The sequence below is a fragment of the Hyperolius riggenbachi genome, chromosome 3 (assembly GCF_040937935.1).
Source record: "Hyperolius riggenbachi isolate aHypRig1 chromosome 3, aHypRig1.pri, whole genome shotgun sequence".
In the NCBI taxonomy this organism is placed as follows: domain Eukaryota; kingdom Metazoa; phylum Chordata; class Amphibia; order Anura; family Hyperoliidae; genus Hyperolius; species Hyperolius riggenbachi.
The window spans coordinates 287,362,033-287,389,001 of record NC_090648.1 but is presented as its reverse complement, the minus strand read 5'-3'; the positions used below and the strand labels follow the sequence as shown (position 1 = coordinate 287,389,001).

The 26,969-nt window shown below is 43.3% G+C and overlaps 1 protein-coding gene across 3 annotated transcripts in view; it reads left to right on the top strand.

Annotated features, from left to right (window-relative positions):
- LOC137563688 (suppressor of tumorigenicity 7 protein homolog) overlaps positions 1 to 26,969 on the top strand; it is a 186,661-nt gene that overhangs the window by 29,114 nt on the left and 130,578 nt on the right. Inside the window, exon 1 of one of the 3 annotated variants that reach the window (XM_068276447.1) lies at positions 25,581 to 25,907. The exons of the other annotated variants lie outside the window; for them this stretch is intronic. Within the exon in view, the coding sequence (XP_068132548.1) occupies positions 25,886 to 25,907 (22 nt within the window). The 5' untranslated portion in view covers positions 25,581 to 25,885. Of the gene's footprint in view, positions 1 to 25,580; positions 25,908 to 26,969 lie in introns of those variants that run through there. 3 annotated transcript variants of the gene reach the window in all.

The window sequence follows — 26,969 nt, the reverse complement described above, 5'->3', positions numbered from 1 at the left end:
TGTACACACTCTAGATCAGGCCTGGGCAAACTTTACTCAGCCGCATGCTGCAGACCATGGGCCACATTCTTAAAATACTCTCCCTTCCTCCCGACAGAATCGTGAGCGGGCGATAAGAGTGGGTTAAAATCTATTGATCACTGATTCCAGCATCCCGTCTCCATGGCCACAGGGCGTCACGTGACATGCCGGTGTGTAATACGCTAACACGTTCTGGCGGTGTGTCATGTTACATCCTGTGGCCATGAAGGCGCTACTCTGGAATCCTCAGTCAGGTGAGTTTTAACCCACTCCTATCTCCCACTCGCCACTCTGCAGAGAGGAAGGGGATGGGGAGGAATCCAGCCACCTATTGGCAGGCCGAATTTACAACACATGTAGTTTGCCCAGCGCTGCTCTAGAGGGTTCTCGGCCATGGCGGGCAGTTGGGACCAACTCTGCTAAGCAATATACCAGCAAGATATCTGGACTGGCAGATCATCTCAGCCAAGCACAAATGGACTCTATTGTTTTCCTACTCAGCCTGCCTGCTCTGTGTCTCACCACTGAGAAGAATGGCTCAGCTGGTAGCCAAACAACCTGTTTGTACAGCAATCATTTCATAACAGATGCCTGAAATTATTTCTATAGATCATTTTGGGCAGCAGATCAATTTAGTGTGTACTTAGGTTTAGACACCGATACAGGAATTTCTATCTAGTCATTGAGCTGAGGATGATCAGGTTTAGCATGGTAGTTGGGTTGGTGGAGAGTCTGCAGACATCTGTAGACATCAGCAGAAATCTCTACTAGTACCCAGTGACCATTTGTTCAGGGATCCAACTCACACACACGCCTCACCAAGATGACAGGCTTTCTTACAAATGTGCAGCATGGCATGCTAGGTCAAGCTGCAAGTAACACAGTATTAGACTGTGGATATGCATTTCTTTCAGCATTACCCACCTGCCATTAAAGGGGCACTACAGCAAAAAACTGTAAAATTTAAAATATGTGCAAACACATACAAATAAGAAGTACATTTTTTTTCCACAGTAAAATGAGCCATAAATTACTTTTCTCCTATGTTACTGTCACTTACAGTAGGTAGTAGAAATCTGACAGAAGTGACAGAGGTTGAACTAGCCCATGTCTTCATAGGGGATTCTCAGCAAGGCTTTTATTCTCTATAAAGATATTTCCTAAAAAGGATTTAAACAATGATGCTGGCCAGGTTCCCTGCTTGCTACAGTTTTTTTGGCAGTTGGACAGAGCAACTACCATTCACTAAGTGATTTTGAAAATAAATATATCCCTGAGAATCCCATATAATGAGATGGACTAGTCCAAAACCTGTCACTTCTGTCAGATTTCTACTACCTACTGTAAGTGACAGCAACATAGGAGAAAAGTAATTTATGGCTCATTTTACTCTGGAAAAAAATGTACTTCTTATTTGTATGTGTTTGCACATATTTTAAATTTTACAGTTTTTTTTGCTGTAGTGCCCCTTTAACTAAATGAGAATGTACACAGGCAGCTGAGTTTCATAGTGGTGGGTGATGTTAACTGCACTGTATAGATTAACCTAGAAATTGACGAGTCATTATCAATTAATCAAAACAAAAGTTAATAGCCAGTAAGAACATTAACACCCAAAACATATACATTAACAGATGACCGTAACCATCCTGAGAATCAAGTATATACATCTATCAAACTACGGTATTATAAATCACCTTTTCATACAGAGTCCTACAGATAAGATACTTTCAAGGTATCCAGTCTTTGATATCTTCATAAAAATGTCTCTGCTCTGTGCTCTCTGATAGCCAGGATTGGTAATGCTATGAAGGCTGTTACAGCTGCATGCACTGTTTTAATAAAGGTGATTCAGCTCAGCCACTAGAATAGACTGTGAATATTTGGTAGGCCATATACGACCAATCTCAATATAACAGGCAAATGGATAGCTAGCAATGGCGTAACAATAGGGGACACAGAGGTAGTGACCAAATCATGGCCCTTATACCTGAGGGGGCCAAATGGGTCCATTCTCCGGTCAATGCACTCGCTTTTTATTGATGCTATAAAGGTATGATCACCAGGCACGTGCGGGGGGGAGGGGTGTGTGTGTGCTCTGGGTGCCCAGGCACCCCCAACCCATTAAAATAATGATAAAAAGGCCGCTTTTCCTGCATACAAGCCCCTCCCATATGGGAAGCTCCACCCACCACCTGTGGGAAGCCCCTCCCCATCTGGAACACTTTGGAGTAAAGAGGTCCCATACAGGAATCCTAGTGTAACCATTCCCACAGCCGTGTGGGAGCAGGTAAGATGGTGTCTCCCTCACAGCAGTGACCTCTCCCTCCCCCAGCATTCAGTGACCTCTACCTCAACCTTGCACCCCCAGTGACCTCTCCCTCCACCTAGGACCCATACTGACCTCTCCCTCCCCAGCATTAGCACTGCAGTGATCCTGCCTCCCCAAGCACCCACATTGACCTTTCCCTCCCCCAACGGCACCTTTCCTTCCCCCAGCAGCACCTAAACTGACCTCTCCCTCCCCAGCACCCCCAGTGATCTCTCCCTCCCCCAGCATCCCAAATGTCTTCCCCCTTCCTGTATCACTCACACTTACCTCTACTTCTCCCAGCATCCACCCACACCCCCCCCCCCCACACTCCCCCATAGCTGGTACCCAGTACTCACACAACACCAAGTACCTGCACTCAGGCCTGACATTGCACCCAGTACTCATACTTGCACACAGCCTCCACATGACACACACTATCTGCACAAAGCACCCACTTAAGCAGTACCTGCACCCAAAGTACCTCTATTTAAAACTCACGTGACACCCAAACCCCACCCATAGCCAGCACCTAGTACAGGCATGGCACCAAGTATTCGTATCCATGTCACACCCAGTACCTGCACCCACATGACATCCAGTACACGCATTCAGATCTCACATGTCACTAAGTGCTTGTAATCAACACCCGCATTACGCTCGCTACCCACCCATAGCCAGAACCCACATGGCACCCTGCATCTGCATTCAGCACCCACATGACAACCAATACCCACCTAGCCAGAAACATAGAGGAGGGGGAATGTGCGGCCACCGGTGACAGGTCTGGCTGACTCCACACCATTGAATGCAGCCAGCACCTCTGTGACTAAATTCATGCGCTCAGGGAGATGGTTTGGGACAGTTGGAGAGCTGGGGAGTGAGGGTGAAGGTCAAGTCACTGCAGGACAAGGGGGACGACTTGTAGGTACTACTGTGCATTTTGGGGGGAAGGCAAGACCCCTTTTTTAAATTTGAGCACCCCCCACTTAAAGATCCTCTGCATGTCCCTGATGATCACCTCTGTGTACATTGCATAGTGTTGTCCCTAGTTGGTTGTTTTGGTTGTCTTTAGTCTGTGATTAATACACAATTTGCACTGCGGCCCATGGCTCTGTATCTATGCTGCTGATAGAAAGAGCAGTTGACATACAGCAGAGAGACAGGGCTAAGAATGGAAACTTTAACCATTCATGTGAATGATCCCTTTCTCTTGATCCCCTAATTGAATGTCCTGGTTCAGTTTAAGTTATTGATATAGGATATACAGGTGCATTAAACTCTCTGTAAATGTGTTTGAATTGCTGCCAGAATCCCACATAAAACCTTATTATCTAGTAGGCTGATAATATTGTTTTAAGCTTCAAGACCTCTCACTAATAGCTCAGAACGTGGACTGACTGAGAATATGCTATAGGTTTCTTTAGTAGGTTTTGTATTGTTCTCTTGTTATTGAAAGCACTGCGAGATTACTTAAAGCATTTGAACAGATTATTAAAGCATTTAAGAGAGTGTGGTGACTGATGATGACATTAAGATGTTGATTGTCAATACAGTAGTATTTTTCTTTTGCCCCACTCAGGATTCCATCTGTTGGTTTTTGGTTTTCTTTAATGCTTGGTACACACCATGCAATTTCCTATCAGATTGGCTGGTTGAATCGATAATTTTAAACAAGTCCAATCTGTTTTCTAATCATTTTTCCAGAAAATCGAATGAATGGGATCTGTCCAATTAAAACAAAAAAAAGTGCAGTGCTGTAGCTATCTTCATTGTTCAGCTGTTACACAATAACATTGTTACAGAAATACAGGATGCCTTGGTGTCCTGAGGAGGCGTGGCATCACGCGACACAGGCGTGTTTGTAAACCTGTTGTAACCTTTTAAACCGTGCTTTAATAAATCACCTCTGCAATTGGAGTGCCGGAATCCGTCCTCTTTCTTCATATTACATGGAAATACAGGATGTGCTGATAGTTATTGCAGATAATTTTTTTGAATATCTAGTTCCCTTTACATAATAATCTGCACGATCTGAAACGGTTATCGAAGCCTGTTTCTATATTTTTCTCTGACGTAAGTTGAACGAGTAAAAGCCTGTGTACACGCTAGTGTATTGACCAGGACTGTCTCTGAGCCTTCCCTAAGGGGGTTTGTAAACTGTGTGCAATTTTTGGGGATAAAGCAGACATTTACTTTTTAGGGGACTGCTCCGTATCTCCCCTTGTCTATTCGGATGCCTCCATTCTCTCTCCTCTATACTGCAGGTACAACAGTTTTGTCCTATGTCCCCGACAGCTGTGATGCATGCTCTGAAATGTAGACCCCGTTGATTCGGTTGCACATGTATCCATATCAATGGGAACTTCATATCCCAACATGCATTGCAAGGCTGGGGACATACGAATAACCAGCAAGAACCTCACCCTGGGGAGAGAAGATGGGTGTCCAAATAAAGTGTGTTTGTGTGTGTGTGTGAGTTGGGGGGCAGCCTCAGTAATTAAATGCCTGCTTTATCCCTAAAAGCCCACATAGTTTACGTCCCTCCCTTTAGGAGGAAGTTTAAAATTATTATTTATTTATTTTTTTAAATACTGTTTAGATCTCTTTTATTATTATTATTATTATTTATTTATAAAGCGCCAACATATTCCGTGGCGCTGTACTATGTAAGAAAACAAACAAGGGATACATAATAATACAGACAATGATATACATCAAATATAAACACTGATACAAGATACAGCACTGCTGATTACAATTTGATTTAACATGATGACTAAAATGTATAAATGTCTAACAGTGTGCAAGCAATTAAATTAATAACAGTCCATGACACAAAAGGGTGAGAGCCCTGCCCTTGCGAGCTAACAATCTAAAGGAATGGGGTGGAAACAAGAGGTGGGGATGTATACAGTATATGTACAGGCAGTGCATAATTAGGTTATTTAGTGGGTGCATGGCCTAAGCTAGAGAATATGCTTGTCGGAAAAGATGGGTTTTGAGGGAGCGTTTAAAGATTTCAAAGGTGGGAGAGTGGAGGATGTGTTGTGGAAGGGCATTCCAGAGGAGGGGTGAGGCACGTGAGAAGTCTTGTACACGTGAATGTGAGGAGGTAATTGTAGAAGAGGATAGAAGAAGCTCATGTGCAGATCTGAGATTGCGGTTGGGTTGGTATCTGGAGACTAGTGAGTTGTACAGGGGAGAGAGATTGTGGAGAGCTTTGTAGGTTAGGGTTAAGAGTTTGAACTGAATCCTTTCATTAATTGGTAGCCAGTGAAGAGCTTGACAGAGAGGGTCAGCAGAGGAAGAGCGAGAGGAGAGATGAATGAGTCGAGCAGCAGAGTTCAGTACAGAATTGAGCGGTGTTAGTCGATTAGTTGGAAGTCCACCAAGCAATATATTGCAATAGTCTAATCGAGATATAAGAGCATGTACTAACATTTTGGTTGTGTCATGGGAGAGAAAAGGTTGGATACGTGCTATGTTTTTCAGTTGGAAATGGCAGGAGCTGGTTAGGGGGTGATTGTGAGGAGTAAATGAGAAAGAAGAATCAAATATTACCCCCAAGCACCGTGCTTTGGGAACTGATGTTATAGACGTGTTGTTAACATTTATTGTAATATCAGGCAAAGGGGTGGACAGGGATGGTGGAAAGACTATTAGTTCAGTTTTATTCATATTAAGTTTTAAGAAGCGAGAGGACATGAAAGAGGAAATAGCGGACAGGCAGTCAGGAACCCGTGTGAGGAGGGAGTTAAGGTCTGGGGCCGAGAGGTACAGTTGTGTATCGTCTGCATATAGGTGGTATTGGAAACCAAATGAGCTGATTAAGTTACCAAGACCGTGCATGTAGATGGAGAAGAGGAGGGGACCGAGGACAGAGCCTTGAGGTACCCCTACAGACAGAGGATGTGAAGAGGAGGCCTGATCTGAATAAGAAACAGTGAAAGACCTTCCAGAGAGGTAGGAAGATAAGGTGCCCATACACTCGTCAGATTGGCAGCAGATAGATAAGAAATGCATCTGATGATCTATCTGATGCGTTTTTAGAACATTTTTTACCAGGATAGAATTCCAATAGATTTCAGTTTGAAATCTATTGAAATTCGATCTGATGGCATTTTTTTGCCATCAGATTTCCATTAAGGCCAATGCAAACTGATAAGCAATCTCATCAGATCGACCTAAATTTTCCACCCTGCAAGTTCGATGGAAATCCATCGAAATCGATCAAAATCGGCCGTCGATCGGTCGATTGGCCAACCGATTTGCAATCGATCGATCGGGATCGATCGGTCGGCCAGAAAATCGGCTGAGTGTATGGGCTGCTATATCCAGGAGAGAGAGAGGTCCTTTATTCCTATAGATGAAAGGATCTGTAGGAGTAGTGTGGTCGACAGTGTCAAATGCTGATGACAGATCTAGAAGGATGAGTATGGAATAATAGCCTTTGGATTTAGCTGTGAGGAGATCATTAGCTACTTTGGTGAGGGCTGTTTCTGTGGAGTGGTTTGCCCGGAAGCCAGATTGGAACTGATCAAGCAAGGAATTTGCAGATAAATACTGACTTAGTTCAGCATGAATGTGGCGTTCAAGTAATTTAGATGCAAATGGAAGAAGTGACACTGGGCGGTAGTTAGGAAGTTCAGTGGGGTCTAGAGATGGTTTTTTAAGTAGTGGTGTTACAACAGGCCTCTTGAGTGAGGATGGAAAAATTCTGGTGGAGAGGAATAGGTTAAACAGCGATGTTAGGGCAGGGATGAGGGATGTGGATAGCTGTGGAATGAGATGTGATGGGATAGGATCCAAAGAACAGGTGGTTAGATGGGATTTTGAGATAAGGGAAGAGAGCGAATGTTCGGAGAGTGGAGAGAAACTGGAAAGAGAGCAGTCAACAAGAGGAGTGGAGATGGAGTTTGATGTCTGCGTGGAAAACACACTACAGATTTTTGCAATTTTATTTGTAAAATATGTTGCAAATTCTTCAGCTGATAAGCATGAAGGAGGAGGAGGGGGTGGTCGGAGAAGGGAGTTGAAAGTACTGAACAGGCGCTTTGGATTGTGCAAGTGGGAGGATATGAGGGAGGAGAAGTATGATTGTTTTGCAGGAGAGAGAGCGGTTTTAAACTTGTTCAACTCTTTTTTGTAAGTAATGAAATCCTCATTAGTATTAGTATCTCTTTAAAGTGGATCTGAACTCTTGCACAGGACTGAAGAAATACATAGAGAATTGCACCCTGTAGGTATTTAGAGAGTTTAGCCTGTGTACTTCCCCCTCATTTGTGTCTGATCACAAGTTGTAATCTAATCTCTCCCTTGTCACATGACGGCCTATGGCAGATGAGGCCATTTGAAAGCACAGGAGGTTAACAATATGTCTGCTTCCATGGAAGCAGGAAGTAGAAACCGTGCGGATTTATTTTAGGATTTGTATCAGCTGTAACAAAGAAATGGTTTTTTTTTTTTTTTTTTTTTTTTTTTTTTTTAAAGGTATTATACTGTTGTGCATCTTTTAGAGCAGAGAGGACATTCTGCGTTCAGGTCCACTTTAATCCTCCACTGGAAGCTGCTGCGGCATGCGCCATGCTGTTGTCTCTCCTCTACTCTTTTTATAGAAACAGAACCTGTTGTGAGACTATAGTCTTGTAATGGGAGTGTAAGGAACTCTGCCCTAAGCCGTCTCCGGTATTGAATCCCAATCCCTGTGGGTGACAACCTTTGTGCGTGTGTACACAGCTTAAAGTGGAACTGCAGTGAAAATAACGTAACATAAAAAAAGTGCTTACTTTTTACAATTAATATTTATAAATGATTTAGTCAGTGTTTACCCATTGTAAAATTTTTCCTCTCCCTGATTTACATTCTGACATTTATCACATGGTGACATTTTTACTGCTGGCAGGTGATGTCAGTGGAAGGAGATGATGCATTTTTGGCAGTTGGAAACAGCTGTTATTTCCCACAATGCAACAAGGCTCCAACAGTGTGATGTCAGAACCATGGTGTTTCACCACAATATCAGCCACACAAAGCCTCCTGCTGATCTGCTTGAGAAAAGGAAAAGATTTCTCATGGGACAGGGGGTATCCGCTACTGATTGGGATGAAGTTAAATCCTTGGTTACTGTTTCTCTTTAACCACTTGAGGACCCAGCCTTTACCCCCCCCCCCCCCCCTTAAGGACCAGCGCTGATTACTGAGATCTGTGCTGGGTGGGCTCTACAGCCCCCAGTACAGATCAAACATTAGGCAGAGCGACCAGATTGCCCCCCTTTTTTCCCCACCAGGGGGATGATGTGCTGGGGGGGTCTAATCGCCCCTGCCTGCGTGTGGCTGGCCGGGGGGGGGGGGGAGACCTCAAAGCCCCCTCCACCGCAGGATTCCCTCTCTCCCTCTCCTCCCTTCCTGCCCCGGAGATCGGAGGCTGCACAGGAACGGATCTGTCCTGTGCAGCCTCTAACAAGCTCCTGCCTGTCATGTGACAGCGATCCCCGGCCGCTGATTGGCCGAGGATCGCTGATCTGGTACAACGCTGCTACTGTTAGCAGTGTTGTACAAATGTAAACAAAGCGGATTATTTCCGCTTGTGTTTACATTTAGCCTGCGAGCCGCGATCGGCGGCCCGCAGGCTATTCATGGAGCCCCCCGCCGTGAAATGACAGGAAGCAGCCGCTCGCGCGAGCGGCTGTTTCCTGACTAATTAGCCTGCAGCCGGTGACGCAGATGTGCGTCGCTGGTCCTGCAGCTACCACTTTGCCGACGCGCGTTATGAGTGCGCAGTCGGCAAGTGGTTAAAGCGGGTTTGTCACCATAAAAATCAAATTTTAACAGCAACTGGTCTGAGTGTATTAAGTGATAAAGATGCTAATCATGCATTCAAAACTTTCAAAACTTTTTCTGCTGTTACGTTTTGGAGTTATCACATACATTATACTAGGTACACACTATGAGATATTCTGGCTGATTTACTGTCAGATCGATTATTTCCAACATGTCCGATTTGCTTTCCGATCGATTTCCGAGTATTTTCCGATCGATTAAAGTTAACGGAAATCGATCAGAAAATGCTCGGAAATCGATCGGAAAGCAAATCAGACATGTTGGAAATAATCGATCTGATAGTAAATTGGCCAGAAAATCTCAGTGTGTACCCAGCATTAGGAGCACTGGCCCTTTAATTGACATCGGCTGGCAAAACAGTTGCATGCTGGGGTTTTTTTTTTTTTAATCTATAATATATTCGTCCTCTTCCCTTTATTTCCCCCCTCCTTCTAATGAAATTAGACAGTGCACTTACTAGTATAGACCTCAGTGGGAGTGTCTGAAGACTCTGGGAGGAGGGCGGGTAACGAATACACAATTAGCAAGAGGAGAAAAAAGAGTGAAGGAGAAATGTCAGGATTAGCTTCATTTAAAGGTAACCAAGATGGAAATTCACAGGAATCATAACGTGGACAGAGAAAATACTAGCTCTACTTAACAGATGTATTGATCTACTTATATAGGTGTTTTTAATTTGTAGGTTAGCATTAGTGTCACTTGTTCTGTAAGACACCTGGTTATAGAAGGATGCTAAATAATTTCACATCTTTTGGAACTCTAGCTATACATATTACAATGTGAATTTATGGTTGCTTCAAATGTTTTTGTATTTCATTAATACACATAATGTGAACAAATTTTGATCTATTGCTATGTACAACCAGATCAGAATTTTAATACAGAAGTATGAATTATGAATGAGGATCGGTTAATTTTTACCCTGTATGTGACAATTTTACTTACCTATACCAATGCTTCTTGCTAGTAATGAAATCTTCAGCTTTTGTTTCCCGTCATCGCTAGACTTAAGGATAGTTAGGATGCATTTTTGACTCAAAGAAAAGCTTTGTTGCCATTTTTTTTCCAGTAAAAAAAGAACTGTTCTTTTGTGGTAATATCACAAGAACCATGTTCTCTACACCTTAGTCTATTAATGGGTGGTGACAGTTAGTGGCTTGATCTGGACTTCCTCCTGTGGTTGGTCTCTGTAAGTCAAGATGTACACTGCATTGACAGCAACTGTACTAGAAATTCAGTTACCGGTATGTTGGCTCTTACAAAAACAAATGCTGTTAATTTAAGTTTAAATTTTAATTCTTTACTTTTGTATTCAGTCAGACACTTGTTTTGTTGTGTAAATGCACAGCTCATATGCCTGCAGTAAAGAGTTGTGTACAGAGTGGAGAATAGTGAGAAACTGACATGCTGATGACATACTTATCTGACATGCTGATGGATTACCAAAGTACAAAGTATGTTAAGCCTTGTATACATGTACTAGTTATGTTGTAGGTATGTTGCCCAGAAGGAATCGTGAATCTCTCATGACATTGCAAGCGCTAGGCAGTACAGACTCGTCCTTATCCTGAAGGCTAGCATCGTGTTCTGTTACAATTGAGGGGGGGCAGCGTTTAATATAAATAACTCTCGAGGGACGCTTGAAATCGGAGAGGACAAGACCAACTACTTATATTAAAATGGCTGTTTGGAGGACAGAAGGGGAGAGTTTATGAATGTCGGGTTGACGGAGACAATGCAATTAAAAATGTATATAGTTAGAAAGGTTGAGTGGTGATTTGTGGATCCTGCCATGATGGATGATATATGGGTTGTCCTCTTTGTTCAGCAAATCTGGGGTCCTGGGTGAAAGCACCCTGATGGACACAGGACACCCAAGCCACCTATGGGTCTTTGGACATAAGGACTAATGATGTTTACACGTGATGTTTGTATACCATCATGTGATAGAGAAGGGGGATGCACTTGTCAAGTTTTATTGTTTGCTGAAATCATAACAGAAAAATGAAAACTGCAGATTACATCTTGTGCATATTTGTCTATTGATAGACATGCTGTACTTTATCCTCTGATTGTTCTCCAATAAAAATGAGTTAAAAAAACCAAAACATAACCCTCGAGCATACTGTCTGTGAACATGTATGGAGTACTGTTTCCGACTACACTTATTTTATTAGGGCATAACCTACACTTCTGTATATACTGTAATTTTGACGTTGTTGCTGACATAAATAATATACATTCATCTACTGTGTTTGTTATATGGTACGTAAACATTTCCTTATGACCTTGGTGAAAGTTGGACTGAGAGTGAGTTTATTAGCTGATATGAACCCCAGTATCACATGCCTGCTGTCCTTGCTCTACTTGGTGAACATCTTCAGAACTTTGGACTTGAGTTGAAATCTTAGGAATTTGTTATGATGGTGTGCAGAAGTGTCACAGCCCACAGAATCTATTTATTTCTACAGCTTGAATAGCACAGGGGTTTAAAATGCTTTGTTTTTCCATCAAGACAAGATGATCTCCAGGACCCTAGTGGAGAAAAATAAGAAAATGTTATGCATGTTGTGCTTGGCAAATGTATGAGTCTTTGTGTGTTTTCATGTTTGAGGTTTCACTTCAATTTTTTGGGAATCGTCCAATACTTTGTACAGATAGGCCTGGTGCACACCAAAAACCGCTAGCAGATCCGCAAAATGCTAGCAGATTTTGAAACGCTTTTTCTTCTTTTTCTGTAGCGTTTCAGCTAGCGTTTTGCGGTTTTGTGTAGCGGTTTTGGTGTAGTAGATTTAACATATTGTTACAGTAAAGCTGTTACTGAACAGCTACTGTAACAAAAAACGCCTGGCAAACCGCTCTGAAGTGCCGTTTTTCAGAGCGGTTTGCGTTTTTCCTATACTTAACATTGAGGCAGAAACGCATCCGCAATCCAAAATCTGCTGCAGCCCGGGAGTATGCGTTTCTGCAAAAAGCCTCCCGCTCTGGTGTGCACCAGCCCATTGAAATACATTACCCTAGCGGATCCGCACCCGCAGGAGGATCGCAAACCGCAGCGGAAACGCTCTGGTGTGCACTAGGCCTTACAGTGTACTGTGTGCACGGAGTACATGGGTTACTGCACATCATTGCTCTTTACTGTAACGTGATAAATACAAAAATAGCAGTCAATCAGAGATCATACAGCTTTACACCAAGTTAATTTGCAATGCAGAAACAATTTTGTGAAGTTCAAGGTACATTAACTTCATTAGTTAGTGTTCCTTAGTGTTTTGTGAGCTTTACAATTTTATATACTTTACATTTTCTAATACTGAGATATACATAAAACTTGGCACGTCCAATATAAAAGTACTGATCTTACAATTTTGTTCTTATTTATTCTTTAACCACTTGAGGACCACAGTCTTTTCGCCCCTTAAGGACCAGAGCCTTTTTCTCCATTCAGACCACTGCAGCTTTCACGGTTTATTGCTCGCTCATACAACCTACCACCTAAATGAATTTTACCTCCTTTTCTTGTCACTAATACAGCTTTCTTTTGGTGCTATTTGATTGCTGCTGCGAGTTTTAGTTTTTATTATATTCATCAAAAAAGACATGAATTTTGTCAAAAAAAATGACTTTTTTAACTTTCTGTGCTGACATTTTTCAAATAAAGTAAAATTTCCTATACATTTGAGCGCGAAAGTTATTCTGCTACGTCTTTGATAAAAAAAAAAAACATTCAGTGTATATTTATTGGATTGGGTAAAAGTTATAGCGTTTACAAACTATGGTGCCAAAAGTGAATTTTCCCATTTTCAAGCATCTCTGCTTTTTCTGAGCACCTGTCATGTTTCATGAGGTGCTAAAATTCCAGGATAGTATAAATACCCCCCAAATGACCCCATTTTGGAAAGAAGACATCCCAAAGTATTCACTGAGAGGCATGGTGAGTTCATAGAAGATTTTATTTTTTGTCACAAGTTAGCGGAAAATGACACTTTGTGAAAAAAATAAATAAATAAATATCCATTTCTGCTAACTTGTGACAAAAAAAAAAGAAATCAGCCACGGACTCACCATAGCCCTCTCTGAATACCTTGAAGTGTCTACTTTCCAAAATGGGGTCATTTGTGGGGTGTATTTACTGTCCTGGCATTTGGGGGGTTCAAAATTGTAAGCACCCCTGTAAAGCCTAAAGGTGCTCATTGGACGTTGGGCCCCTTAGCGCACCTAGGCTGCAAAAAGGGGTCACACATGTGGTATTGTCGTACTCAGGAGAAGTAGTATAATGTGTTTTGGGGTGTATTTTTACACATACCCATGCTGGGTGGGAGAAATATCTCTGTAAATGACAATCTTTTGATTTTTTTTACACACAATTGTCCATTTCCAGAGAGATACCCACCATGGGTATGTGTACAAATACACCCCAAAACACATTATACTACTTCTCCTGAGTACGGCGATACCACATGTGTGGCACTTTTTTGTACCCTAACTGCGCTAAGGGGCCCAAACTCCAATGAGTACCTTTAGGATTTCAAGGGTCATTTTGAGACATTTGTTTTCAAGACTACTCCTCACGGTTTAGGGCCCCTAAAATGCCAGGACAGTATAGGAACCCCACAAATGACCCCATTTTAGAAAGAAGACACCCCAAGGTATTCCGTTAGGAGTACGGTGAGTTCATAGAAGATTTTATTTTTTGTCACAAGTTAGCGGAAAATGACACTTTGTGAAAAATCCAATAAAAATCAATTTTCGCCAACTTGTGACAAAAAATAAAATCTTCTATGAACTCACTGTACACCTAACAGAATACCTTGGGGTGTCTTCTTTCTAAAATGGGGTCATTTGTGGGGTTCCTATACTGTCCGGGCATTTTAGGGGCCCTAAACCGTGAGGAGTAGTCTTGAAAACAAATGTCTCAAAATGACCCTTGAAATCCTAAAGGTATTCATTGGACTTTGGGCCCCTTAGCGCAGTTAGGGTGCAAAAAAGTGCTACACATGTGGTATCGCCGCACTCGGGAGAAGTAGTTTAATGTGTTTTGGGGTGTATTTTTACACATACCCATGGTACCCATGACAATCTTTTGATTTTTTTACACACAATTGTCCATTTACAGAGATATTTCTCCCACCCAGCATGGGTATGTGTACAATTTTGGAAAGAATACACGCTGAGGGCCCGTTTCCACTATAGCGTTGCGGAATCGTCGGCGAATCACCGCAGGCAAATCGCATGCGGGTGCGATTCCGCATGCGTTTTTTCCTGCGATTTCGCATGCGATTTCGCATAGGTAAGGCTGTATGCGAATTTAACCATGTCACTGCCTGTGTAAATTAACATTAATACCTATGCGAAATCGCATGCGAATTTGCGGCAAAAAACGCATGGGGAAAACGCATGCGATTTCCCTATTAAATACATTGCGTGCGATTCGCCTGCATTCCACACGCAGGCGAATTCTGAGGACCCTACCATGCAGATTTTTTCTGCACAGAAAAACGTGCGGGGAAACGCACAAGTGGAAACAGTCCCATCCACTTGTACTGACTGTGCGAATCCGCATGCGGGCAACGCATGCGGATTCGCGATAGTGTAAACGGGCCCTCAGGTATTCCATGAGGGCCATGGTGAGTTCATAGAAAATTTTATTTTTTGTCACAAGTTAGCGGAAAATGACATTTTGTGAAAAAAAAAAAAAACACAATTTCTGCTAACTTGTGACAAAAAATAAAATATTCTATGAACTTACCATGCACCTAACGGAATACTTTGGGGTGTCCTCTTTCCAAAATGGCATCATTCGTGGGGTCTGTCCTGGCATTTTAGGGTCTCTGCAATCATGACATGTATGGCCAGTATTAGGAGTTTCTGCTATACTCCTTATATTGGGCATAAGGGTAATGCACTCTGATTGTTTGACGTTCATTTTCCTTTCAGCCCAATCAATCAATCAATGTGGATGAAAAAATATCTGCCAAAAAAATTTGAAAAAAATAAAGAGGGGAAGGCGTCTGCCAGGATATAGGAGCTGCCGCCCCAAAAATCCAAACCCACCAGCTCGTATGCCCTGGCAAACCTGATTTATCCATTCACACCGATCGATGTGGATGAACAAATCATTGCCAGAGTTCTTTTTTGATACAAAGTGCTTGCCAAAGCATATGAATTCCCAACACCACTCCTCGGCCCATATGCCTCGGCAAACGTATCTTTTTGACTGCGGAGGAGAAATCTCGTCCTGCAGCGCTACATGCACCGACTTGTGTGTAAGCTGACGGACGCGCAATGTTCTGTCAGGATGCACCATCAGTGCTGCAGCTGGTTAGTCGTTCGCTCGGTCCACCTGGAAGGTTATTGGATGGAAAAAGAGATTAAAAAATACAAAAAAACCCGAAAAACAAGCAGCAAAGCAATTGCTTCATTAACATTAATAAACTTTGAACTTTTTTAATAAAAACCTTAACATTACAAACCAAACATTAACTACTTTGCTTACCTGGTTTTTTTTTTTTTGTTTTTTTTTTAACTTACCTCCCGAGGACAAACCTCTCCTCCCCCATGGAACAATGTGCGAAGTGCAAATCGCACAGAGTTGTGGCGAAGTACATTACGCAATTTGTCCCAAGTGAAAGGAGAGGTTTCTGGCAGCCCTGTGTATTAGGGCCTCTGGAAACCCGATGTTTGGTTTCACACTGCATATTGACATATCCGGTGGGTCGAGCCCGCCGCACCGTATCGTCCAAAACAGACCTTCAGGCAATACCACAAGAGTAGCATTCGGCCTAGTAATGAACTGCGTCGCCATAGACTAACATGACTTCCGGGCCGATCGATATTGCTACAGAAGCCACGCAGTAACGTAGGCATGCACTAGCGTTGAGTCAAGCACTTCCGGCGTAGGGGGGACCGCAAAGTGTGACTTTTGCTAGGCATTTTGCCCTAACGCATCGCAGCAGTGTGAAATAGCACTGAGAGACCCTTGTGTGCCTACCGCTGTGTGTGGAGTTCCCTACACTCTAATAGTGTACCAGCTCGTGGTACCTCTCAAAACACTCCCCTAGGCATAGGCCAGGCTGGTCAGGACAGGTGGGACAATAAACAATAGTGTCACGCCTTATTCCAGCCCTGCTGCAGACACGACAACGTTTTCTTCGGATTCGGTGACCTGGGGTACTCGGAATTGGATAGGCGTAATGCCTTCCATGCAGCCGGCTAGTTGCATCTTGGGGTTGGGCCACGGCACCTCCTGGATACAGGAGTTCCATCACGATCTGTTTAAATTGAATAAACAATCCAGTTCTCCCAGCCTTACTGTAGAGAACAAAGCTGTTGTAAATTGCCAATTGAATGAGGTAAAAAGACACTTTTTTTATACCAGCATCTTGTTTTTCGGGCAACTAAATAGGGCGCTAACCTCTGGTCATTGAAGTCCACCCCTCCCATGTTAGTATTATACTCATGGACGACAAGGGGTTTTTCAATGACCTCAGTTCGCCGTTGAATTTCAACTGTCGTGTCTGCGTGAATGGTGGACAGGAAGTAAACCTCCCTTTTGTCCTTACATTTCACCGCGAGCAGGTCGTCGGCACACAAGGCGGCCCTCTGTCCTCGTTCAAGTCTGGTGGTAATGAGCCGTTGGGGGAAGCCCCGGCGACTAGGCCACACGGTGCCACAGCATCGGATTTTTTCTATTTTTAAGTGCTGAAAGAGGGCCACGCTTGTGTAATAATTGTCCACAAAAAGATGGTACCCTTTCTGGAACAAGGGTGACACCAAGTCCCACACAACCTTTCCACTGCTCCCCAGGTAGTCAGGGCATCCGACCGGCTCCAATTTTGAGTCTTTTCCCTCATAGACCCTAAAATAAGATGTATAGCCTATGGCCCTTTCACAGAGCTTATACAGTTTTACCCCATACCGGGCGCGCTTGCTTGGGATGTACTGTTTGACGCGAAGGCGCCCGGTAAAGCGTATGAGGGACTCGTCTACGCAGATGTCCTGGTCAGGGGTATAAGCATCTGCAAATCTGGATGACAGGTGGTCTATGAGGGGTCGAATTTTGTGGAGCCGGTCAAAAGCAGAGTGGTCACTTCGATGACAGGTTTCGTTGTTATTGAAGTGCAGGAAGCGCAGGATGTTCTCAAATCGCGTCCTGGACATGGCAGCAGAGTACAGGGGAACATGATATGCTGGGTCCGTAGACCAATAAGACCGCAACACATTCTGCTTTACTAGTCCCGTGTGAAGGAGAAGGCCCAAAAAAATGTTCATTTCGGAAACTTGGACTGGTTTCCACCGAAAAGGCTGGGCAAGGAACTTTTCCGGATTGGCGGTTATATATTGTATGGCCTTACGGTTGGTCTCTGCCACAATTAAGTCTAAGAGATCCTGGGTGAAGAACAGATAGAAAAAGTCTAGGGCCGATCCTAGATTATCTGTCTCCACCTGGACTCCAGACTGGGCGGTGAAAGGGGGAAGTACGGGTGCGGCGGAATCAGGGGATTGCCAATTTGGGTTTGCCAGCACCTCTAGTAAACTAGGGGTAGTACGGGCCCGTCTTCTTGGTGGTTGCGACTGGGATCTTACTGCACGTGCCACCGAACCAGTTTCAACTTCCATGCTGGTGCTCGCCACTTCACCAGGGTCTACGGAAGTACTGGTGCTAGGTCCAGGAGATGTTGTGCTGCTGGTGCCTGCCCCACCATGAAATCTCAGACCAGCACGAACACCACTCTGCTGCCCTTGAGGCCGATCCTGCGCCACCTGCGGTCCAACATGGGGTGTGGTACGCCTGCCTTTAGCCGGGACCTCAACCTCGTCATCACTATCGGTCAGTGAGCCACTGCTCAATTCAGGTTCAAACTCTGACCCGGAAGATTCGTCGAATGAGGCGTCCCAATCGTCCTCATCCGACTGGGCCATGTACCTGAGAACCTGAGTACAGATACTATATAGTACTAATGTTGATTAGCGACAGTGATGACGTGGCGCAGTGAGACGAGACTGTGGTGCAGTGGGCTGAGCACTAACTGACACTTACAAAGGGGCCTAGCTAACTGGCCTAACTGCTAACACTAGTGATACTAAAAAAGTGACAGTTTTCACTGTTTTTAGATCACTTGGATAGTGACAGGGGGGTGGTGGCGAGTGGGGAATCGGAGGCAATCAGAAACAATCAAAGGACAATCAAAGGCAATCACAGGGCAATCAAACCAATCACGACACAATCAAAGCCGATCACAGGCCAATCAAAGCAAATCACAGGTCAATCACAGGCCAATCACAGGACAATCAAAGCCGATCACGGGACAATCAAAGCCGATCACGGGACAATCAAAGCCGATCACGGGACAATCAAAGCCGATCACGGGACAATCAAAGCCGATCACGGGACAATTAAAGCCAATCACGGGACAATCAAAGCCAATCACGGGACAATCAAATACAGCTACAGCACAATCAAATTGAATGTCAGCACAATCAAATACAATTGCAGCACAATCAAATACAATGCACTGGGAAGGATTGCCGCATTTGAAACCCGCCGGCGCTGCTAATTGGCCGGCGGGTTTCCGAGCAGGGTGGGCGGAGCCTATTGCCGGCGGCGATCGCGTCATTGATGACGCGATCGCCGCACAGCCACCGCTGATGCCGCCCCCGCCGATGGGCGTATTGTGGTCGTTTGGGCCCGGTCTTTGCCGCCGCCCATCGGCTGGGGGCGGGCCTCAAGTGGTTAAGCTGTCATTTCATCGAGGGCCCTTTCACACTGGCACGGTGCGTCACTGCAATTTACCGCACTGCTACCGTAGGGCAATGAAAGTCTATGGGTGTTTCATTTTATATGCGGTGCGCCGGAAGTGCTCAATTTGCCGCGTATCTGCGTCGATGTGCGGTGGACCAGAAGTCATGTAAGTCTGTGGTGACGCAGGGGTTTGAAAAATGTTGGCGGCAGCGACATTGCGATGCGCATGCGGGGAAGCGTATTTTTACAACATGCTTCCGTGTACCCGAAACAGGAAATGACTGCAAGTGTGCGTTAGTTCCTGATTGGCCAGATGCCAGAAGGGGAATACCGCATACTAACGCACTTTTCCGCGAAGGCTTGTTTTTGGCGGTGCGGCTGAATCTGCATCAGTGATTTCATAATCCCAGGGCTGTGGAGTTGGAGTTGAGGCGTCAGAGCAATTTTACGTACCCGGAGTAGAAGAGGGTAGTTTCATAAACTGAGGAGTCAGATATTTGAGTCAAAGTCGAATGATTTTTGTACATACTCCACAGCCCTGGAGAAAAGTGATTTAATGTTATGAGCTCCTACACAGCTACATCTTGAACTACTGAACTTTTTATCTGTTCCGTTTATTTAGAAGTGTTTACTTGCCATTTTGGAGATTGTTGACCTCTAATTAGTTATTCCTTAAGGTGCCCACTATCAGTACAATTTTCTTTCATTAGATGCAATCTTTCGACGCTATTTGATGCAGTACTCCTTTTTTTTTTTTTTTTTTTTTTAATATTGAAATAAAAAATTGGATTGTATAAAAAAAATCGGAATCGCATGCAGTGTGCAAGAGGCCTCATAGTTTAAATGTAGTTAACTATTGTATTTACTGTACGTTACAGCATTTTTTCATAACCGCTCAAAATGTTCTCAAAGTAAGCACACTTTCAAAAATAAAGCAATTAATCAGTATTTATAAATTAACATTACATTTAACAGAGCTGAAGCAAAAAAAAAAAGCCTGATTCAAAGGTAGGTGGTTCCAACCATCTAAAGGTGGCCATACAGTAGTCAAAACAAACCTGGCAACTCCCCTAACAAAAAAAAAATGAACAAAAGATTAAAAGTTAAACGAATGCCTCACAGAAGTGGTCTGGTAAAAACACAAAATGAGTTAGTATGTCCCTTCTGAAGTGATTAAGTACCTAGGAAATTGTGCATGGTTGGTCTTGTTTGTGAGTGTCTGTGTGAAGTCATGTGGCCTGGTTCTAGACTATTAAATTGTGTGTGTGTGTACTGAAGAAATGGCTGCCTCTGATGAAAATAGATTTCATGCATTTGCTTCTATATGGCTTCGGTAGATAACTTTTAAGAAAATATGATGAATTTGCCCATAGGTTGACATAAGTCACAAAGAAACCTTGATTCTAATGCAGGGCTTGGTAGGAGGGTTGTGGCCAGGACGAGGTCTGATGTTCAGCCACATCTCTGAGAAAATGTAGTATGTAAGGCCCCGTTCACACTTGCGGTTTTGTCAAAACCGCACCGGATGTCCGGACCGCACCGGAGCCGGACCGGACCTGATCCGTACGGTTCCTATCCGGATCCGGTCCGGATCCGGTCCGTTTGCATCCGGTTTCCGTGCGGTGTGAACACGGTTGCGGTCCGGATCCGGTTTCTTAAGGAGATACCATCCTGTAAATACCTGGGGTCTGGGAGGTCAGCAGAAGGGTCTGGGGTCATTGTTGGAGACAGGTGGACGTGTGGAGACCATCCGTGGATACAGAGACTGCAGTTGGGACCATGGATCCAGGCATTTTTTACTCGTAAACCTGGGAATTCTCTCCTTCCTGTTGTTCGCCTCCTCGTTATCAGACATCAGACATGTTGCTGCCAAAACGAGCTCCAGCATGAAATCACTGCTGCCCCACTCTTTGAACGCTTGGCCCATGTGGTCCCCATCCAAAATGCATAGGAAGTGGGGTAGAACGTCCGGTTTTTGTAGCCAGTGTGTTGTGCGCTCTCCGGCTCTCATTGCTTTGTATTGGCCGGATGGTGCAGTCCGGCTCCGCTCCGGATACGGCTGCCGGAGGAGCCGGACCAAAAAATAGCGCATGTTGGAACGGACGCCGGAGTCCGGATCCGGTCCGGATCCGGTCCGGCTCCGGTCCGGCAGAACGGACGCATGTGAACGGACGCATAGGCTTTCATTGCTATTGCCGTGCGTCCGTTCCGTCCGTTCTGCAAGCGGTCCGGCTCCGGCACGGCGATTCCGGACGGCCACCGCTAATGTGAACCGGGCCTTAGAAAGATTTTCAATGTGCATTAGTTACCATTCTGTGTCAATATGCGGTCATTAGCTTGCCTCCAACAATGCAGCTTTGTGGTCTTCAGGGGATATTGTGTTGGGCACAAACATTGACCCTCTGCACTGCGCAGGACAGGAGGAAAACTTGCAGCATGCGGCCCGATCCCGAAGAGGTGAATGATCCACAGGCTCCACCGCTTCCTAACTACCTATACTGGGTGGGTGGGGGGAGCACTCTGGCTTTGTGCACTGGGGGGGGGGGGGCCTCTTTGACTACCTATAATGGGAAAGCTTTTTCTGGCTACATAAACTGGAGGGGGGCACTACCTGGCTAACTAAAAATGTGAGGCGCTCTGCCTACCTATACTTTGGGGACCTCATTCACTATTTATACTCAAGGAGGTAGGCCACTTTCTGGCCTACCCATAATGGGAGACACACTCTGGCTACCTGTAATGGGGCTCTTTGTCTACCTAGACTAGCGGGGCACACTTTGGCTACCTACACATGGGGTTCACTCTCTGGCTGCCTAAACTGGGGGGGGGGGGGGCTCTCTGGCTGCTTATACTTAGTGGTCTGATTCTTTCCAGAGAAAACATTGCACAGCTTTACAGCTTTTAGGAAATAAACTCTGGAAAGAATCATACTGGTAAGGAGGTTAATTAAAGTAATTGTAATTAATGTAAAGTAATTGGATTGTCATCTATTTTATAAAATATTCAAATGTTCCTTATTTTTATGATTATTTTGTTTTGTCAATCACCCTATTAAATGAGTCTATGTTCAAAAATGGCTGTACTTCCTAATTTGGTCATACAATATTTTTTGTTAAAGGATACCCGAAGTGACATGTGACATGATGAGATAGACATGGGTATGTACAGTGCCTAGCACACAAATAACTATAGTGTTTCTTTTTCTGCCTGAAAGCGTTAAATATAAGGTATGTAAGTGGCTGACTCAGTCCTGACTCAGACAGGAAGTGACTACAGTATGACCCTCACTGATAAGAAATTCCCCTTTTTATCTCTTTCTTGCTCTCAGAAGCCATTTTCTGCTAGGAAAGTGGTTTATAGTTGAAATTTCTTATCAGTGAGGGTCACTGTGGTCACTTCCTGTCGGAGTCAGGACTGAGTCAGCCACTTGCATACCTGATATTTAACTCTTTCAGGCAGAGAAAGAAAAAAAAGGAACAAAGCATAGTTATTTATGTGCTAGGCACTGTACATACAAATGTCTATCTCATCATGTCGCATGTCACTTCGGGTATCCTTTAAATTCTTGAAGTCTACACTGCAATCACATTTTGGTTGCTTCAGGGGAAATCTATCATGAAAGCATGCAGAGCTAACATTAAAGCAATTGTCTATCGCAATGCCTAAGTAATAAAAGACTAATTATTGTAATGCGTACACAATTCTGCTGCTCTGGCCCATGTTGTCCTAGGAAACGCCTCGCTCACATGCTGTAATTGTTTTAAAATTCTGGGATGAGAAATGTTTTGGAAACATCTCATTACTGCTTTGCTGTGAACTATAACAAATATTAGGTCTTCAACTTGTGTAAAATGTTCTATACATGGAAGATAGATTGTTGGGGATATTACAATCAGCTGTAGCTTTATTCATAATATATCAGTGTGTGTGGAAAATCATGAGCAGGAAATGGAAAATTCAGATTGCCTTAATTTTGCAGTACTCAGAAAGTTAGATGACTCCCTGTAAGACCATGATAAGACATTGTGATCCTAACACTGATATGGGCTCTGCTTTCCTGTGGTTAGCTTTTTGCAGTATTGTTTTTCATTTTAGAATATTGTACAGGCACTTTATGCTATTATAATATGTGTGTGCTATAAGATACGGCAGTATTTTTTCCTCACACAAGAATGTACGTTAATGTGAACATACATTTTTGCTTACTAGAGCATGCCTACTCTAATGTGTACAAAACTATTTCTCCCATTTGGCTTATTGGATTGCATACTATGTGTACGCTACAATATCTGCCTGCTAAATCAATAGTATAAATGTAAAAGTTGGTGCATATAATATTTTGGAGTCAGGGACATACACTGTAAGGCTATCTTAAATCCATTGTCCTATATGATGCCACCTTTACAATGCACAATGCAGTATGTAAGTTGGTTAGTACTTACACAATAAGATGTGTACAGACCTACAATTGCTGTTGCCCACAGGGATCAGGATTCAATCCCTCGGCCAACAGTTCAGGGCCAAGATCTGTACAGAACTCTCCTTCCCCTGTGGTCCATGGAGTATAAGAATAAGTGGGTCAGCATGTGCTTGGACGAGACAATCTCCCAGTCTGGGGTTCTCATACACTCTCTAGATTCTCTGCACTCTTTAAAATAGAGTTCAGCTGACTTTGACTTGCTTCCGCTACATATATCCTGGATAATTGAGGACCTTCAAAAGTTACAACACATCCAATTTTGATTGGCCAATCACTGACCAGTTTTACCACCCCATGTAGTATGTGGGACTTTGAATACTATGAACTGTGTGTGTGCGTGCGCTTTCATACTACATGGAAGTGGTAAAATTGGCTAATCAACATTTAATGTGTGTGCTAGGCTTTAAATTTCTGCCACTGAAATATATTGCTACTATTTTTTATTTTTTTTTAGATTAAATCTATAGTTCTTGGTAGCCTCCTCTTAACCTATCGGCCCTGCTGGAAAAACCTTGGCCAGTGCTATTGTTGGACCACTGCAGGGCGCCCTCAATTTACTCCACTCCTCCTTTCTCTTTAGAACAAAGCATACTATTCAGCAAATATTTGAGTAACATGTCTGTACAACAATCCTCAACATTTGGTGGAAACAATCAGGAATAATAATTTAGGCAACAGATTTACAAGGTGGATGTACATTAATTGTTCATATCTAAGCCTGGTACACACTTTCAATTATGATTAGTCAATCACTGCCCAATTATACCACCTCTATGGAATATGATGATCAACAGTTATTGAATACTATGAGCAGAATGTGTAGATAAATCCTCATACTACATGGAGGTGGTAAAATTGGTTAGTGATTGGCCAATCATAATTGATAGTGTGTACCAGGCTTTACTCTCCTCCTGTGTGTTGGTAGATGCAGGTTAACTGAATCTCTTAGTCTTTTTGTGGCTCCATTGGTGAGAACTTCTTACTGTTTTCCAATTCTTCCATCTTCACATGAAAAACTCAACCTCAAATGTTAACTTATTCATAATAGTTCTGGCAGTTAGATAGGCCTGTAAATCCTTGTGCATGGCTCCTGCCAGCCTATAGAAGGCAGTGGGTGACAATGACAAACCACCATACATAGCAGATAAGACTTCACCGTCAGAATAATGAAAATACCTGCATGTGGCTTGTTCCCTTTAGGGTCAATAGCTTAAATATGCTGATCAACTGTAAGCCCAATCTACACGATACAATTCTATTTACGATTTGATTATGATTCTATTTACGATCCGATGAAATTCGACATGTCCGATCAGAATTCAATTCAATTCGATTTGCCATTGCAAAACAATGGCAAATCGAATTGAATCAAATCCCGATCGGACACGTCGGATTTAATCGAATCGTAAATACATTTGTAATCATACCATATAGATGGGACTTAAAGGTGGTTTTGCTGGAGGATAGGTGTGCAATCTGTAATATTTTGCAAATCTCTAGCACAGTTATCCACTGAAATCGCTACCAGCAGCCACTAGGAGCTCCGCAAACTTCTGCTGCAGCAGCCACAATTCCAAGAAGCTTCACATTGCTGCTAGCATGACTAGTATCCATTGGATAACATTAGCACCAACTGTGACAGAAAATTACTAAACAGGGGGCGGGGTTATGTCAAATATCAGCAATTGTGTGTCCTACACAGATATAACTTTTTATTTTTGCTTCAGTGAATTTAACACAGAATGTGTTTTTGTTTTATTCTTTTATTGAAGCAGTATGTATATTCTTATTTGTGATATGTATTTGCATCTTAGTAGGTTGGCTTGAAAGATCTGTGATGTGCATCATACTTTTTTTATTTTTATTTTTTTAATTAGACTTTTTAGTCCACTTAGTTTTTCATCCAAGGTGTATTCCCTGCTAATAGCATCTCATCTGCCATGGTACTTGAATGCACAAGTGCAAGGCTACTGTTGGTTCATTGCTGTCACTTAAGAAAGGGGATGTCTTATTTTTTTTTTTTTTTTTCTTTGTAGCTTTGGTGACAAAGGAATTCCTATTTGAATTACTCTGCTTTATCCACCCCCCCAGCCTTTGGTTAACAGCAGTCGGTCATTGCAGTGTCCTGACGTCATTCAGTGTGTGCATAAGCTGTGCTATTGTCTTACGAGAGTAGGGCTGTGGACTGCAGTATCTGGTTTCTGCTACCTATTTCTGCCTCGCTGCATCATACAAGAGGCACACATTGGCCTATGCTTGCCTATTGGACTGCAGATAGAAGCTCATGATTTTCTCTCTCTCTCTCCGTCAAGAGGCTTCTTTCTGTCTCAGTGAGAGTGCTCTGCAGCTTTCAGTTCTAGAGAAAGGTATCTGGCAGCTGGATTGCTGGGGCTGCATTGTCTGCATTCATGATCCCTGCTGTGTGAAAGCCTCCTATATTTCCTCCCTCATTTCTTTGTAATTTATTAAACTCCTATCTGAGGCCAGCCATGTTTGGTACAGAATCCTCATGTAAGTAAACGCATTTCTATTTCCATTTCTATGTATCCAGTGTATGTCTACAGATCTGTGCTGTGCTTAGCTTTGCTGTTCACTGTATAGGATGTACAATCTGTGATTTATTGCGTTTCTGGCAGCCGGTTTGCAAGCTTCTTGTAGGCAGACGGCTTTCATCCCTGCTTGATGCAGAGCTGGGGAGAGGAGAGAGAGGGAGAGAGAGAGCAGCAGCTCTCCCAGCATCTATTGACAGAGTGAGACATGTCAGTGATTCCTCTGTGGCAGTAATGGATACTTCTTTGGATCTGGTTTTATACCCCTGTGCTCAGAGACACACACCACCTATCCTTTGGGAGGCAAGCAGGATGAAGATGCTACTGGGGTGTAAATGTAATAGCAAAGCTGATCTTGACACCTGTCCATGGACCACTGCATCCTTCCCCCTACATATACAGATTTCTAGCTGATCATACTGATAAAAAATAAATAACACTGGCCTCAATTCACGGAGCTTTATCAAACACTTTATCAAACGTTTGATAATTTACCTCATGGGTAAAATCTAATTTTGAATTCACTAAGGTGTTATAGATTTATCGAATGTTTTATCGATGAAATGATCAATAAATATATAACACCTTAGTGAATTAAAAATTAGATTTTACCCATGAGGAAAATGATCAAACGTTTGATAAAGTGTTTGATAAAGCTCCGTGAATTGAGGCCATTGTGATCGCTAGCACTTATTTAACTTCTGTTTTTTTATAACCTTGTTATCTAGTTGTATTAATGATTTAAAGCAAACACATTTATCATCCTGTTATTAGCTTTATGTAAAGCCTTATACTGAACGACACAGGCCACAATGCTTCCTTTGCAGCTCATAACCACACAAAGCATATGCATTTTGAAACTTGTCGTGTGACACGTGTATTGGTGCACATCTTCTAGCTAGAAGTAACGTATAGGCGGGAGGTTCCTGTGTTCTATCGCTGGATTCATGGAAGAGAAGTATTTGCAGACACATGTAAGGGTTCCACTGAATAAAGCCATGATTATTCTGGTGATAGAGCCGTG